Raw genomic sequence first — 17,564 nt, 5'->3', positions numbered from 1 at the left:
ACACTATAGAGGCCCTGTGTCGACGTTAAAAAAGGATCTCTATATCTTAGTTTTGCTATATATTTTGGGTACAATAATTTGTTAGGGCCCCGTTTCTCAAGTAAAATACCTAACGAATTTAAAAGAATAAGATTATTTAAAACGGGTCAGTTCCACTATTAATATTGTAACAACTAACAACAATCGAATGACTTTTAAAAAAAAGAGATAACCGGCTATCCTAAAACACATGATCAATGCTAAAATGTTAAAGCAATATTTAAATCTCTATTATATAAGGAAGGGGAGGAAGAGGTGTCCTCATTTGGAAGGAGTACTAAATTACCCTTAATGAACTAATGGAATGAAAAAATTACAAAAAAATAATAATTTAAGAATCATTTCTCATTTGGACTTGCCATTCAAAACAAGTTAAAAATTGAATCAGAACTTATTTTTACTGAATTTATTTTTGTTGATGCTTAGAGTAGATTTTTGCGAAACTTAATATTTTCGCTCAAATTTTATTTTAATAAGAACATAAACCTTAGGGTCTCCTCTCCCCCAACTTATTTTCAGTTTAGTTTAGTTTAGTTCAGTCCAGTTCAGTTGCAATCAATTTAGTTCAGTTCAATTCAGTTAAGCTCCAATTATCACTTCTGTAAGTTACAATTTAATTCATTTCAGTTCAATTCAATTCAATTCAATTGCAATTAGGGTATGTTCTCTTCGGCATAAAACAGCTGAATTGAACTGAACTGAAGTGAATAGTGATATGTGAGAGTAAAAGTATTGTCAACAGTTGAGCTCAACCGAACCGAACTGAACTAAACTGAACTGAACTGAAAATAAACTGGGGAGAACAAGTCCTTAGTCTGATTCGTTCAATTCAGTTCAGTTATAATCAGTTCAGTTTAGTTGTTTTATGTCGAAGAGATTGATTGCCACTTTACCGGCGAAAAAGTCCTTGAAGGACTGATTCAGCTCACTTATCTCCCTACCCAACAACAATTAGCTGATGTTTTTCCAAAATACTTCCTTCTCCACAGTTCACTATGCTTCTTCACAAGTTGGGAAATTGAAATATTAGATTGCCACATCAGCATATAGTTAGTTAGAGGTTGTTATGATGCTTAACAACCTATTGTATAAATAAACCCTCTCTCTCTTTCCTTGTAATAATTCATTCAATTCCTAAAACCTTTCTCTCTCTAGATTCTCTTTCTCTGACGCAGCAGTGAAATTCAGCTTCACAACATAACAGAGGTATAATTGATAGATTAGTTGATTTATGAGATCGTATTAACTTTTGTTTTGATTACTCGAACTACTTGTTTTGATTTACCGCAATTAATTTAGGTTTATGAACGACGCTTTATTATTATTTGATTAAATTTCCTCGATTGTCAAAAGTTGACGAAAATTTTCTAAGTTGAGGTCTAGTTTTTATATGATTGTCACAAATTTCATGTCAGCATTGTTTTCAATTTGAGTAAGTTCAAATTTGAGTAGCATGATCATTCGTTTTGCTTGTCAATGTGATCTGAATGCTAGTGATCATCAATTAAAGGAGTTATATAATGAAGAGAAGTTCTGCAATTTTGGTGCAGAAATTTTCATTTTCGCTGCTTGTCAATGTGATCTTGAATGCTAGTTTTGCTTTCATATCAGCAATTTACGTTCCAGTTCAGTGCTTATTGAAGGATAAGTGTGTTTATTGTCTATAATCAATTCGGAAGCTCGAATTGAACAAAATTAGTTACAGTTGTGCTTTATAATAGTTAGAACTTTGATTCTGAACTATCATATGCGAAAACGAATTTTCATTGCTAGTCGTATGTGAGGACAAAGTTTTTATACGCAAAGTATTAGTTTGATAGGATCCGAACTTTTAATTCGTAATATGCATCCTCCCTTTCCTGGCTCAAACGTACTCACTTACTGTTGTGGCTGGAAATCAGGGATGAATGACCTGTCATCTTAGTTGATTATAAACTATTATAGCCCCTATCAAATTTTTTACCAATTTGTGTTTATGGACTATGAATAGAGTGAAAAGGGAGAAAAAGGATTGTTTACGATATAGTTTGTTGATTTTTATCAAGGCTCGATTAATTCGTATGCTTTCGTTATGCGTATTTGTGTTTTGTGAACGAAAATCTTTGTGATGCTATGTGATGAGAAAACAAGAGAGTGATAATTTTAATTTGAAAATCATGATCTAATGCATTCCTAACTTGTGAAAATATGATTGGAAGTAATTTTCCTATAATGTGGATTGTACTTTAAATTGATTTTGTTGGCTTAAAGTATTTTGAATTATATTAGATATTGTCAGTAGGATCTCATAAGTGTTACATCCATGTAATGTTTGTGGTGCTAGCTTATGAGGAAATGAGAAGTAATGGTTTTGGTTTGAATATCATGACATCTAATGCAATTCTGTTTCTTGATCAAGGATATCTAACCTATTCAGAATTGATGGTGGCGGTTATCATTTTATCAAAAATTCATTTTTGTGTTCAATTGGTCGATGATCATTAAGTTTTTACACTTTTAAAGCCTCTACTTCATGAACAGTGTTTTTCAAGTTTTTATTTTCTTGTACAGTAAATGAGTAACGGCCTTTGGTTTACGCTTCTTCCCCTCTTTCCTCCTCACTAGTGGTCACCACTCAATTTTGTGCCCTTTTACGTCTACAGAAATTGTTCATTCTACAGACACTCAAACTATATTTTCTCTCTTATCCACCATTAGAAGCTCAGGTTCTTGAAAGCATGGAAGCCTGAATGTTAGTTGCTGGTGTGAATTTGCCAACATTGTTTTTGAATTTTTTGCTTGTATAATTATCTATTGTTTTTCACTTGTTTCAATCGCTATAGGAACCCAATTAATCTGCTTCATGAATTGTTTGCTGTTTTTTTTTTTTATTATTCAAATTGACTAGCGGTTTATGAATTCGTTTCTGAAACTAAGGACTCAAATTAGGATTTTTATTCATCTGTGCCTTTTCAATTCTTCGCTTCTCTAGTTTAGAGCCCAAATTCTCTGCTTCATGAATTGTTATTATTAGAAGTGTTTGATTTTTGCTTTTTGAATTTTTTTGCTTGTAGTTGTATTATAGTGGCCTGTTTTTCCAATCTCACAGCTTTAATGCGGCCATCAAAATGGTTTATATGATTTCTTGACATAGTATAAGTGTATAACCCCCTCCCCCTTATTGCAATTTGCAACTTTTCTCTCGTTCTCAATTTTTCTCTGATTCTAGTGTGTATTTTATCGATCTGTTTAGCCTTTTTGCTTCCATTTTGCTATCTCGTTAATTAATTGGTTTCATCTCTTTGTAGAGATTGTATTTATTTTTAAAAAACCTAATAGTTCCCGGCTTTTTTCTTTGATAGATGGCATTTAGAGGTCGAGGTCGTGGAAGAGGTTTCGGTGGAAGTGACTACAAGTTTGCAAAGCAAGAGCCTTTCGTACTTTATCCTGTGAGTCAATTGACCTGATTTATTATCTTTCTGTCTCTTTTGACACAACAGAATCTTGATTTTCATGGATATCACTTCTGCCGGGTGCTTTCTTTGCAGAAAGGCAGAATCTTTTTCTTTAAAAATTTAATCACTTAAGCCCGCTGTAACCTTCTTGAAACTGCCCTCTCTTTGTGTAATTAGTAATGTGAATTTGCTCGACAGAAATGGCTCACATAAGATTTTAACTCGTGTGCGTATAGTCATATAGCTTTAAATGGTTGAAAGAACTTGCTGGTTTTGGTTAAGCTCATTATGCGCGTGACTACATTCTACGTACCCCTAAGTTTTCTGTACGTGTGTGTTGGGAGGGGGTGCTGCCGAGAGAAGCATTTTTTTTGTGCTAGTCAGTTGTTTGACTTATTTACCTGTGTTGATATCTTTTTCTCTATCCCCCTTGTTTCTAACATTAATATGTTCTGTTAGAATGTTTGATATCTCTCAACATATATTACTCACCGGAGCCTTTTGATAGATGATGTGCTTGGTCTTTTGGGTTACAGGATATTGAGCTACCTGATAGAAACAACGTTCCTGAAGAGAAGGAATTAGCAGTACATAATCATAGGTTGCGGAATTTCTATCGCACCTCACCCTACAACCTTGGAGAAACAGCCTCAGGTAGTAATTAGTTTGCTGCATTTTTTTTCTTTGGTGCTTGTGTTTCTAATTTTAAAGTGTACAACTTCAATGAGATCGAAGCGTCTGAGAGTATGTATCTGCACATTTTGACTTAAGTACTATAACCTGAAAACATATATAAGACCACAAAACACTATGATGGGGATTTAGATAATTTCACTTCTGCTGTTAACAGGCATAATTCCTATCCTCCCTCTTTGCTCTCTTTTCATTTGTGTATTATGTCTCTTGAGAGCTATTGGGGGTTTAAGGTAGATAAAAAGTTAAAATCATTGACTGAAACTTTGTATCTTTTACTCCTTTCATTCCAAAAGATGGTCACAATTTCAAATATCACTTAATATGATAGTTGCTTCTTGCTCACATACATGATAAGACATCAGTGTTAAATACAAGAATTTTAGAGAACATTGTTTTCCCCCTTTATAGTCCATATACACTTTGAAGAATCCATGATGATTGCTAAAATGGACTAGTTTTGGTCTGTTCAGTCATCTAGTGCAGATATATTAAGAGTGATTATAATTGATGGAAGTATTAATGGTGTTCAATTTATTTTACATTAGGACACCTTCTAGGCTTCAGCGTCATCTTTAAGGAGTTTTTAAGCTGTTTGTACATATGAATGATGTAAATGAATTCAGATAATTAATTCCAACTTAGCTTGTTGCTATAATTGAACGAGTAAATTGTTAGCTTTGGATGAGTGGATTAATCCAAGAATTTTAGGAAGTCCCGCCTTGTTTGACCATGTTTGTGGTTGCTGTGTCTTTCAAGGCCAAGTTGTAGATAAGTTTACCTGGTTTTCTGTGTTTGTATATCTTCCTTTTGTCGTCCAATGTCGTGATAGTTGGTAGTCATTACTCATTCATGCACACAATCAGTTGTTGAAGCTTCAGTGTCATCAAAATTAACCCTCAATAATCCTTAATCTAAGCAGTAGTATTTAATCTCATCCATCTATCAGGACTTCCATTCGAACAATATATCATTAATCCTTGCTATTCTACAGTGCAGTACATGGTTGATCCTCATGTGATGTAAACATTGTGATCACTTTTGAGGCAACTAGTTAGTCGGGTTTCAATGTGAGGTTTTGTCATTTGGTTAATGCTTTTAGATGAGAAAACCTTTCATCTTTTGAAATAAAAGGGATCACAATTACAAAAGCTTGATTTAAATTTGATTGTGCATTTATGCCTATTTGTTGGATGAAGAATCGTAATTACTTTGTGGGTTGTCATCTCAGAAGAAGATACGGTGGATATTGAGAGGTACTCTGATAAGGCCAAGGCTAAACTTACTGACTATATAAAACTTGAACATGGCTATTTTCCTGAAGAACTTCTTGAAGGTTAGTGAACACCTTTTGTTGAAAAGGAAAATAACTTAGTTTATTACTCTCAAGGTTGGTTGACAAGTTACTTTACAGGCACAAGCCGCACAACATGCAGGGAGAAGAAAGTGCAATGGAATCCAGAAAGAGGTACTTTATTCTCTTTCACTATCACCAAGGATGTTTTAAAAGGTGCTAACCTCCTGGTTTTGCAATATGCCACTATGGAAAGGGTCTTGTGCTGTTCGTTTCTCAATAGTTGGGGCCTCTTCGATACTTTGTTTCACATTTTTATCTGCTGTGTTAAGAGACTTAAGACTGTTAATCGGTTGATCTCCTCCCTCTTCTGAACAAGACGGATGAAAAATTCAAGATGGAGGTACGGGGGTAACATGTATTGCGTGTTGCCAAGGTGTAGCGTTGCTTACTTGCATCAGCCCATGCCTAGCCATATCCACTGCACGAATTATTTGGTCGTCATTTGCTAAGGCGTATTGTTCCAGCTGATATAGACCTGTGTGGTTTCCAGTTATCAGTCCCATTTTATCAGATCTATATATGTTGGTAATTGTGATTTTTCTGTGGCAGACCTTGAAAAGCTGGATTTCCTGGAGGATCTGGAGAAGCTTCAAGTAAGTTTCTAAAGACTGTTACTTTGTCTATATCATCCTTTGGAAAAGCTGCAGACAGCTCAGAAAAATCAATTTTGTTCTGCTTATAGTTTATAGGTATTCTTAGTTTAAGATATCTGAGCTTTAGAAGTTCAAAAGTCAAGTGCGCACTGATAATTTACTGCTGTTAAATCCCCTTCTTGTGTTGTACTAATTGATAAGTACATCTTGATTCTTTCAAATGCGTAGAGTAATGAAGACAAAAAGGCAAGAAAGAGAAAGAAGGTGAAGATGACGAACAAGAAGATGAGGATGTAGAGGAGGAAGATGAACAGATTGCTCAGGAGAAAAAGGAGAAGAAGCTGAGGCGACTGGCCAAGGAGAAGCTGAGGAAGAAAGGATACATTAAAATGCTCAATCGAGAAGCTGGAGCGAATGGGGACGCTGTGTATGCCACATCAGACGAGGCTGAAGATTCTTCGTCCGTTAGTTCGGGCTGAGGATTCCATTTCATTATCATCACTGTGTGTCCTATTTCAGTCTTACTTGAATAATGATCTATAAGGTAACATGAAAAAGGAAGGTAACACAAGTTGTAGACCTTATATCACTTTCAGAATTCTAGATGTAGAAGTAAACGTTGTTACTGTTGTAGTTGCTGTTACTATTTTGAGCTGTATAAACGCAACAAAACTTTCTTCATAACTAAAACACACAGAAGTAAAAGTTGTTACTGTTGTAGATGGATTTGTAGTTCCACCAGCAGTTGTTCAGGAAAGTCAGAGGTAGCCCCTCTCTAGTGGAGGTCTACCTGTTGCCTGTTGGTCTCTTTGAATTGAATTCTTCGTTGGCAGTCTTCCCCTCCTTACAACTTTGGGTTCTGGTTCATTATCATCACTGTGTAGTGTGTGTCCATAGGTTCTCGAAATTTTTCATAGCCAATTGGTGTATCGTATGTGCCTGGTAAGAAAACCAAGATTCAATAAATGGCATCCAAGAATGGTTTGGATGTTATGAATGTGTTCTTGTTAATTTAGGATAGATGCACCATAGATTGGACTAACTAAAAGACATAAAATAAATGGCATACAAGAATTATAATCAATTTTCATTTTTTAGGATGTCTGACATATGCCTTTATTTCCTGCATACAAGAATTAAAAATTACGATCAAGAGCCTATATTATTATTTAATATAAATATGATCTCGAGAACTTTGACAACCTCTTTACCTCCTCGATCTCCAGTTTTCAACTTTATATATGTTACTGATCTTATAGCAATGCAGGAAATTTTCAATAACTCATCACACTCTCTAGTTCTCACGTCTGTTATAAAAAAGTGTATAAAAAGTAATACATTAAGCACAATTATCATTTCTGTAATTTGGAAAGCAATTAGCAAAGGTAACAAGTTTAAAGTAAGCAAGTGTCACTACTTTAAACTGTCCTCCAAACTTGGTATTAGAGGCCTTTGTTAGTTTGTGATAAAAATAGAGAAGGGAAACTTAATGAAGAAAACATACCACTTAAATCTACCAATTGCGAGTGCATTTTCTGTTAGGATGAGAATATGTCAGATTCTGTGATAATTCACTGCAACATAGGTAAAAGAAGGAAAATTACAGTTGTTCATCATCTATATTTTGATTCAGCCTATATGCCAGAAGGGGGATCACATAGCTAATCATTACTGATGGAAAGCACAAAAGAACCATAAGCTTACTCTGTAGTAGAATTTCGTATACGTAGGTGGTGGTGGTTTAGGGAAAAGGAAGGAAAAGACTAGAGATGTAATTTCAACTTTTTTTTGACGATTTTAAGTATTTTTGGGACGATGAATAGAGCTCATCTCAAGTTTAACGAAGCTATTGCGATAACCAAGGAAAAAATCTTCTGCCAACACTGTTCTAATGTTTCCCTTGCTATCAATGATTTGAAACTTTGCTCCAGCTGCCATCCAAAGAGGATTCAAATCTGATATAGGACTAGCAGTGCATATATTCCCACCTACAGATGCAACATTTCTAATCTGAGTTCCAGCAAACCACTTTATTTGCTCAACGAAAGCAGTACAGGTTGATATTTCATGAGTAGCACGCTCTACAGAAACTCCCCTCAAAACACTTAGAAGCTCAGACATTCGCACAGCAGCTCCTATGTCCAATCCATCATCTTTCACATTTAAAATATTTAACTCAGGTACCTGTGCAACTGATACAAGAGCTTTATACTGCATTCTCTTCAACCTCATTTCAATTCCAACCTCAGTGTTACCAATCACCAACCTTGCATCTGGATATTTGGATTTTGACTCAAGGAGAAGTTGAAGTGACAAAGGTCTGTACCACTTAAGTCCATTAAATCCACTCAAACTCAAAAAAGAAGATCTCCTTAGCAATAGTTCAGGAGGAAAAATAAGCTCTCGATCATTGTATTTGCTACATCAACATCACTGTAAGAAAGCTGTTTTGTACCTTTCACTGCAAGCCCCGCTTTCCTTCATATCGCCAGTGTTCCCATCAGACTTTTGACCACATGAGCAGGGTTTACCAGTTGAAGGACAAATAAACTCGTTGCCTTGTTGGCTTGCCGAGTTACCAACTGTGTATATCATGTCATCAGTTTTAGCAAAAACTCTAAAGGCATCGATAATTGGCCTATAACCTGTGCAGCGACACAAGTTCCCTGCCAGCCTTCAATTTGCTGCTCAATTGGAGGAGTTTGACTAGACCTTAGTAAAGCATACATGGACATGACAAATCCAGGAGTACAAAATCCACACTGTGAGCCATGTGAGCTTGCTAACAATTCCTTCAAAGATAACATAAGTTAATTAATAGGGACTGATGATTAATCAAACCGTTCTGCTTTACGTTAAAATTTGAGAGGAAGATATATGCACTTGATTGTGAAACATCAAAAGGAAAAATCCAGAAAGAAGAAAAACAAAAACTACAACTTATGCTTGGGAGCATAAAGTTTGACTTCCCTCCCCCCCCCCCCCCAAAACAAATTCCCAGTTCCCACTATCGCAAAAGAATAAAGGGGATAAACAACCAGCTTACTTTAACGTATGTTCTCAATGAATATAGAACACACACAGTATAGCTTGGCTGCCATTTAAATATATCATACTGTTCATCTTCACCAAAAGTAGAACCCAGGATGAAGAGCAGTTCATCTTCTAGCTACTCATCCAGAGCCTGTATTATAATTGATCCAGATAATCGTAAGAAACCAGAAATAATAGGGTTAACTCACCATGACACAAGACAGAATTACCCAGTATCCATTGGAACTGTAGGATTCCCGAGTCTTGTTCCTATGTCTGCTAAATTAAACGCCAGTTTCTCTAGCATGTTAACACCTTGCACACCTTGTGCTTCAAAATATTCTAACAAATATAAGGAGCATTCCCATGCTTATTCTCGAGTTTAACCATAATATCAGCTACAGCTACACTATCGGAGAACATGAGTTATAGTCCAATGAGAGAGAGTGGAAGCAGCAAGATCAGGGAACTATTGTTCCGCAATAACATGACAGCACCAACAATTTCAGGTGTGGAGCACAAGAACTACATAGTGCTTCAAGACCTCCAACAATGACACCACTAGTGTAGATCAAAATCAGTTGAGAGTAACACTCCAAAAGCAACTTCTCCACAAGAAACTCTTATATTAGAGAGCACAAGCTAAACAGCTGAACAACCCTAAACCTATGCTGCGAGGCAAAGAGCACAGACTTTGTTCATTCCCAATTAGGGTTTCAAGTCAATCTCATAAGGAATTTTCTGTAGCTCGCCTTCTTAATCTAACACATGTAATAAGTACAAGTAGTAAAACTTTATCCTCTGAAATATGTAGGCAGAAAAGGATTATTAATAAGCCACCAATTGGTACTGAAATTTCAGGGAAAGTCAAGAAAGCTAGATCAGTGATTAAGTGGGAACAACATACACAGATGCCTAAGCCTTTTCCAACAGTTGTAGTTTGAACTGGAAATCCTTGGCTCAAAAATGGTTCTCAAGTATTAACAAAGTGTTCATAAATGTTACTATCAGCTATGCCAAAGAAAAAAGAAAAACAGGTGAGCATTACCCCAAGGTAGTTACCAGAGAACATACAATAGCACCGAGCAGCTGAGGTTGAGTTTAAATCACAGGGAATCTGAGTTCATAAAACTTATGTCAGAAGGATATACCATACAATGTATGACATGACCCAAAATGACTAAAACATAAAAGTAAGGACAGACCTCAGCAGTTTTGCATGGACAGCATCTTTGCCTCGATTTTTTCTGCAGCTTCAGCCATCCCCTTGGCATTTTTTTCTTGTATCATGGTAGCAAAGGTTATATAACCTGACTGACAGTTTTTTTTTTGCACACTTCCCAAAAATAACTCACTCATTTTATCAGCATTATCTCAAAGGGCAAGCCAGTCAGCTCTGCCTTCCTAAAATCCCAAGCATCTTTAATTTGTGCGTAGGTTTGGCATCTTAAATTCATACCAATGTTGTTTGTGAAGCAGTCCAAATATCTAGTAGAATGTCTTTGTTAGACAGGATATGTCAAAAAAAATTAGGTAGCATGATAATTAGGTAGTCCATAAAGAATAGTAACCAAACAATAAAATTGATGTAAACCATGAACCAATCACGAGAACTAAATGGGTAAAAACTAATCCAAGAAACAAGAGAAGGAAAGATGGTTGTAACAGCGCAAAAGCATATCAGCAACCAAAGAAGAAACAGATACTAGGCAACATTCAAGAATAAGGATGAGCATCACTTTCAAGTTTCAAACTCTTCATGGAATGCCTATGATTAGACATTAAGAACAAGACTGTTGGTCCAAGAAAAGCACTCTCCAGGCCAATCAATTGTGAAGGAAAAAAAAATCACATATTCACCATATTACATTAACAGAGTCCAATCTCAACGGGTCTTGGATATATAAAAATGCATAATATCAAAAAAGTTCAAACAAATATAGTATAATTAGATGATAATTCAATGTCTTCATAAAAATGAAGGTGCGCCTTCAAAATAGTTTGGACCAGCAAGTCTAGAATGCTATATCAGGAATACTCATGCATCAGTCTTCTTCAGTTGCCTTTGTTGTCCTCTTCAGAAGTATCAGACAAGATCCTCGGTCAACTAGCTGCACAAGGCAAAGATCCCACGTAAGAAAATATAAAGTCATCATTAACACAGATATAATCAACCGGAGTTAGCAATGTGCGAAACCATAAGAGAATACATATCTCGTACATTGATCACAACGATCTGGATTTGTTGGCTTTAGACGCTTCAATGAGGCAAAGCATGGAGAATATATGAAGGCAGTACCCACCAAAAGAATATCTTCCTTAGAAGCTCAGCAATCTTTTCACAGTACCATTAAAAAGATGGAATGCAAAGATGGATGATTCCACGTCAATGAAAACAACCGGTTCCTCAGACGGATGATTATGATATATGGAAAATATGTTCTCTCGCAACTTGACGAAAAAATTTCTCAACAAGTGGTTGGCATACAGAAGTACCCGATTTCTTGAATATAAGCTGCGGGATCCAAGGATCAGAATCTGTTGATCTTCCATCGTGTTTCCAAATCCATAGGTTCGGAAACTTACGGTTGGAAAGATAAAGACATCCTTGAGAGACATCCAATTGTGATTCAACAAAGCCCCTTTTGATACAAAGGCAGGCGTATAGAGTAAAGGCTTACTTCGTCCCTCGAATGGAATTGAACTGCCACAACATGTCTCTTGTTCGTCATGAAATATAAGGTGCTATCCAGAAACACAGCACCAGACACATTCCATCTTTCTAAATAGACTTCCTTTCAAGCGGGAACTCTGACGCAGACCATTGATGCTTGTTAGAAGAATAAATCTCAACCAATACCATGCTTTTCTCTGTTCTTGTGTCCTTGGAAAAACTAATGACACTAAATTACATTCAGTAGAAAAGAGACAATCTGAAAAATTAATGATGGTTGCTAGCTCAGTGGGTTGATATCTGGAAAGTTGAGAAGGAGACTTAGGTAGGACAAAAACTTCATTGGTGGCAGGATTGTATACATTATAATTATGAGAATCGACGATGCTAAGCATCAAGCCACGGTGCATGTTCCATAACCTGTATTTTTTGGCATTTGAGATCCAGCCGCCAAATTTTATAGTTAAGTTACCCAGCAACAATCCACTAGCATTACCATTATGATAATCTCCATGGGTATTTTGATGGTCAGTCATCTCTAGGGTAGCACTTTCGGTTTGATCATCCTTTGACCACTTTGTAATCTTGTAGTCACCAAGGGATAAATAACCCAAATCGAACTCTCGCTTTACATCATTCTCATTATCATAACCAAAATCACCAGGAGTACGCATAATTTCGAATAAAATGCCACAAGGAGGAAGCTCTAATCCCTTCTGGGTGTCGAAAATGTGCAAGACATGCGAGTGCCATGTCTTGGATACACATTTGCATATATGAAGAGACTTAATAGGCAGTTTCAACATAATCTGAATCCAAATTTCATCTGGTAGCTCAGGCAATTTACTACGACTAATAGCCTTACATTTTGACATCCATCTTTCTTGTTTATTCAGACAATCCATATGTGAAAAATTATGATTCGCAAAACAGAACTAAACAAGCTTCCACAATTCGGCAAATTAATGTAGATAATTACTCAAGTAATAAATATCTACAAGCAAAGAAACACACAATTTGCTAAATAGATTAAAAGTTGCAAACTTTATTGAATTTTACCCTAAGAAATCAATCTAAAACCTCAGCTTTATTACTTCAACCATATAAACAGCCTAAAGTATGGATTTTGTTGAATTCGTATCCAAATAGTTACAGAAAATATTAAAATATTAAAGCATAACTGTGTAATTAGCTTAAATAACCTTGGATTTAATGGAATTGTCCAGGAAATTCTTCAATTTCTTTCTCGAAAGGTAAATTTGAGTGGATGAATATGAATAACCCGTAATCTATAATCTCTAATCTATAATTTGTAATCTGTGATCTGTAATTTGCAGAGAGATGAAGTTTAGGTTATGGGCAACAATGGCTCCAAGCTTATTGTAGAAGAAGGAGAGAGAAGATGATGGGCGGTGGGTGTGGGTTTGCCGTGGAAACTTAAGGAAATTTGCCTTCTTTTCTTTTCTTTTTTTTGTTATTTTTTTGTAATTGTTAAATAATTCATAATAATCATAGTAATTCACTATGTTTTAGGGTCTGTTCTCTTCAGCATAAAACAGCTGAACTGATCTGAACTGAACTTATCAGAGCTGAACTAAACTGAACTGAACTGAACTGAATTGAATTAAATTAAATTAAACTGAAATAAACTGAATGTAATAAATATATAAATAATATTTTAAACAATTATAATATGAATATTAAATAATAATTATAATGATAAGTAATAATAATGAATAATAATAATATATTGGATATTTTAAATGATAGTTATAAATAATAATATTAATAATCAATAAATTAATAATAATAATAATTAATGATAATAATGATAATTAATAATATTATTTTATACTATTTGTATTAATATATTAATACTTGATGATGATATATAAACAATAATATCTAATAAGTAAATTAATATTACTATTTTAATAATTAAATTTAATAATATAAAAATATTTAGTAATAAAAATAATGATTGGGTTGGACCGCAAAATTACATCATAAACCATCTTGACGCGATTTGATTGGTTTATGGGCTAAAAAAAAGTGGGTTTATTTGTGCTTAGACCTAAACCATGTTCCTCCTAATAATAATAGTAATAATAATGAGTAAAGCTATAATAAACATAATAATATATAGAAACAACAACAACAACAATAATAATAATAATAATACTTAAATAGTAATGATATATATTTAAATAATAATAATAATAAGAGTAATTAGTAAAATAAATATTAACCAACATAATAATAATATTTAACAAAATGGTTATAAAAGAATGGAGCTGAACTGAACTGAACTGATCTGAACTGATTGAACTGAACTGAACTGAACTGAACTGAAAATAAGCTGGGGAAAACAGGCCCTTAGTTTAGTTTCTTGTAAAAAAAAGTAAGTTCGTAATATTTATTTAGATATATATATTCCGTTTTTTGGATTGAGAGAAATTTAACTGAACTAAATTAAACTAAAGTAAACTAAACTGAGCTGAACTTGATATTGATATGATACATTTAGTAAACTTGTAGTTCACTAAATATTTTTTTTTTAAAAAAGGATCCCTCAATTTGTGATATGATTCACTAAATATAAGATATGATTCACTCAATATGTGACAAAATTCAACAACTTTTTGATATGATTCCATCAACTTGTGATATGATAATATTGTGATTTAAGGTAACTAATAAGTAACACCTTAAGTATTTTAACTCATATCACTCATATTAAACTCATATGAAAAATAAGAATTAACAATTAATTACTAATAAGTAACAATTAGTAGCTAACAAGTAATAATTAGCTGCTAATACGTAACAATTAGTAGCTAATAAGTAACAATTTTATTTTTTGATCCATATGAGCCACGAAGGCGGTACAAATTACAAAGAATGGGAGGAGAGATTCGAACCTGTGACCTATCGTTCACAGTTGCTCAATCTTAACCACTAGGCCAAGACATCCTTGGTAATAAGTAACAATTAGTTGCTAATACGTAACAATTAGTTGATAGGAAGTGTTTCATGTCGTTGTAAAGGTAACTAATCACTACAAAAAAAAGCTTATATAGCGACGGATTTTTTGAGACGGATATATATCCCTTTCTAATTTAGAGACGGAATATTGATAATCCGTCTCTAAATTTATTTAGAGACAGATTTTTTAAATCCGTCTCTAAATTAGAGACGGATTTTTAAATCCGTTCCTAAATTAGAGACGGATTTTTAAATCGGTCTCTACTTTAGGGATAGATTTCAAAAATCCGTCCCTAAAGTTAGAGACGGATTTTAAAAATCCGTCTTGAAATAAATTTAGAGACGGATTTTGAAAATTCGTCTCTAACTTAGGGACGGATTATCGACGGATATTGATAATCCGTCCCTAAAGTTAGAGACGGATTTAAAAATCCGTCTCTAAAGTTAGAGACGGATTTAAAAAATCCGTCTCTAAAGTTAGAGACGGATTTAAAAAATCCGTCTCTAAATTTACATACGATATTTTATTGCACGTATTTAATTTGAGACGGATTTTCAAAATCCGTCTCTAATTTAGGACGGATTTTAGAATCCGTCTCTAAATTTAGAGACGGATTCTAAAAATCCGTTTCTAAATTCAAATATGAATATTTTATTGCGCTTCTTTAATTTAGGGACGGATTTTAAAAATCCGTCTCTAAGTTAGAGACGGATCTTAGAAATCCGTCTCTAATTTAGAGACGGGTTTTAAAATCCGTCTCTAATTTAGGGACGGATTTGAAAATCCGTCTCTAAATTAGGGACGGATTTTTGAATCCGTCTCTAATATTTCTTCTCATATTACCAATATTATGTAGAGAAGTATACAAGTTGTATATGGTGTAGTTGTTGGAGCTTCTTCTCGTTTCTTTGAGTTACAAGTTCGATTCCTTCGAACAGCGATCTTGCGACTGTGGAGTCTTCTTATCCTTTCCCTTGTAGAGCTGAACCGGGTTTACTTAAGGGATATTCCTAAATGGTAATGAGATCAACTTGAACTAGGTAGGTAATAATAGGTGATTAAATATAATCATGATAATATTAGGAACTATCGTGTTGTAATTTCGTTTATATATTTTTTATATTTTCAGCGAATTTAGAGACGGATTTTCGAAATCCGTCTCTAAGCTTAGAGACGGATTTTTAAAATCCGCCTCTAAGCTTAGAGACGGATTTTTAAAATCCGTCTCTAAGCTTAGAGACGGATTTCAAAAATCCGTCTCTAAACTTTAGAGACGGGTTTTTAAAATCCGTCTCTAACTCGAATTAGCGACAAGGGTTTTAGAGAGGGACAATATCCGTCTCTAAATCCGTCTCTAAGCCTATATAGCGACGGATTTGACCTATTTAGGGACGGATTTTGTCCGTCTCTAAATGGACTTTTTTTTGTAGTGAATGCATATCCGTAACAACCATACAATTTCCTATCATAACTCATATCAGAATGGGGTGAAATTGTATCCATCATTAATTGAATCATATTAGAACATCATTCAATCATATATATTATGTTCTTACTTATTTTGAACATTTATAATAAGATACATAAATAAATATAAAAAATAATCGCATAAATATTACTACATTACTTTATTCACTTTATTCCAATATAACCGAAACGAAATATGGTATGTTAAGTCGTGAAATACATGACTATGATATTCACTTTATATATGTTATATATGTATGGATTATTTAGCTAGACTAATACAAAAATATTCAACCAACATTCCATGGTATTATATATTTATTAATGCTTATAAATAACCTTTTGTATGTTTTTTTTTTCATTTATCACAATTCTTCTATATCAATTTAAAAGTGACTACTACCGAATGAACGAGTTTGGATGTCATTATTATCGAATTAACGAGTTTAAATGTGACTATTATCGAATGAACGAGTTTAGATGTGACTATTATCGACTGAACGAGTTTAAATTTCACTATTATCGATTGAATTTAATGAGTTTAAATGTGACTATTATCATATGAGCATAGACACACTATAGTTGTAAATTATTCTTTAGTGCATCTTAAGTTTTTTTTATCGAATACGAGTTTACGATAACTTTTATAACTTAAAAAATGTACTACCTATATTACCCCTTCTCTATACCCAATGCATAACATGCTCCTCAAAAATAACCTTCGATTGTGTATTGAGAAGTATAAATATTTGATGATGTATAAGTACTCGGAAATTAATTGTGTGAGATGTTTAGTCTGTTTTAATCTCTTTGTGATGCCCACCATTCAATTGTCATATTCTAGAGCATTATGGTGTAGTCTTGATATTCTTCTCCGGCCTATAAGAATTCACCAAATTGTATTGTTGGCTTGGTATTAGATAACATTGTATGAAAAGGATAGAATAGCTTTTCTAGTCATAGGCATGTATTGTAAATCTTATCTATATTGAATGTCAGGTTAACCATATTAGGTTAACACATTTATTCTCCACATTTGTACATGGTATTACACCCATGCTTTCGCTTCAAACACTGCATCCACGCAGCTGCCGCCGGCGTCGACCTCCGCCTCGTCGTTGCCTCCACCGGCGCAGATCACGACTGCCACGCAACCCCCCTGCTCGTTGTTCTCACAGCCCAACCCCCCTGCTCGCTGATCAACATAACTTGAGTTGAGAGTTTGAGACACACACATGACGTGTGATGCGCAGGGCCGGCGTTTGGCATGAGCGAAGTGATCGACCGC

At 34.4% G+C, this 17,564-nt stretch overlaps 1 protein-coding gene, 1 long non-coding RNA gene and 1 pseudogene across 4 annotated transcripts; 1 reads left to right on the top strand and 2 right to left on the bottom strand.

Moving 5' to 3' along the window:
• The first annotated feature begins 990 nt into the window (after nucleotides 1-990).
• On the top strand, nucleotides 991-6,966 carry LOC104890075 (uncharacterized). Of its 3 annotated transcripts, none has more exons than XM_010675439.4 (7): nucleotides 991-1,245; nucleotides 3,381-3,467; nucleotides 4,010-4,127; nucleotides 5,401-5,502; nucleotides 5,581-5,634; nucleotides 6,073-6,116; nucleotides 6,345-6,966. In XM_010675439.4, exons 2-7 carry the CDS (start codon nucleotides 3,381-3,383, stop codon nucleotides 6,411-6,413), a joined length of 474 nt encoding a protein of 157 aa, XP_010673741.2. In that variant the 5' UTR covers nucleotides 991-1,245; the 3' UTR covers nucleotides 6,414-6,966. The 3 variants fall into 3 exon arrangements, with proteins under 3 accessions (XP_010673741.2, XP_010673738.2, XP_010673739.2); XM_010675436.4 differs by having other exon boundaries at nucleotides 1,003-1,245; nucleotides 5,398-5,502; XM_010675437.4 differs by lacking the exon at nucleotides 991-1,245 and adding an exon at nucleotides 2,737-2,781 and having other exon boundaries at nucleotides 5,398-5,502.
• On the bottom strand, nucleotides 6,914-9,376 carry LOC125497093 (xanthine dehydrogenase 2-like; annotated as a pseudogene).
• A 1,637-nt stretch (nucleotides 9,377-11,013) lies between these two features.
• On the bottom strand, nucleotides 11,014-11,475 carry LOC130589408 (uncharacterized). The gene is made up of 2 exons (XR_008969200.1): nucleotides 11,371-11,475; nucleotides 11,014-11,260 (listed from the first exon to the last, which is right to left on the bottom strand). It is a non-coding gene; the product is annotated as an uncharacterized LOC130589408 (long non-coding RNA).
• Nucleotides 11,476-17,564: the final 6,089 nt, after the last annotated feature.

This window comes from Beta vulgaris, chromosome 4 (assembly GCF_026745355.1).
Source record: "Beta vulgaris subsp. vulgaris cultivar EL10 chromosome 4, EL10.2, whole genome shotgun sequence".
NCBI classification, from domain to species: domain Eukaryota; kingdom Viridiplantae; phylum Streptophyta; class Magnoliopsida; order Caryophyllales; family Amaranthaceae; genus Beta; species Beta vulgaris.
The sequence above is the reverse complement of the archived record's forward strand: the minus strand, read 5'-3'. Positions and strand labels throughout refer to the sequence as shown.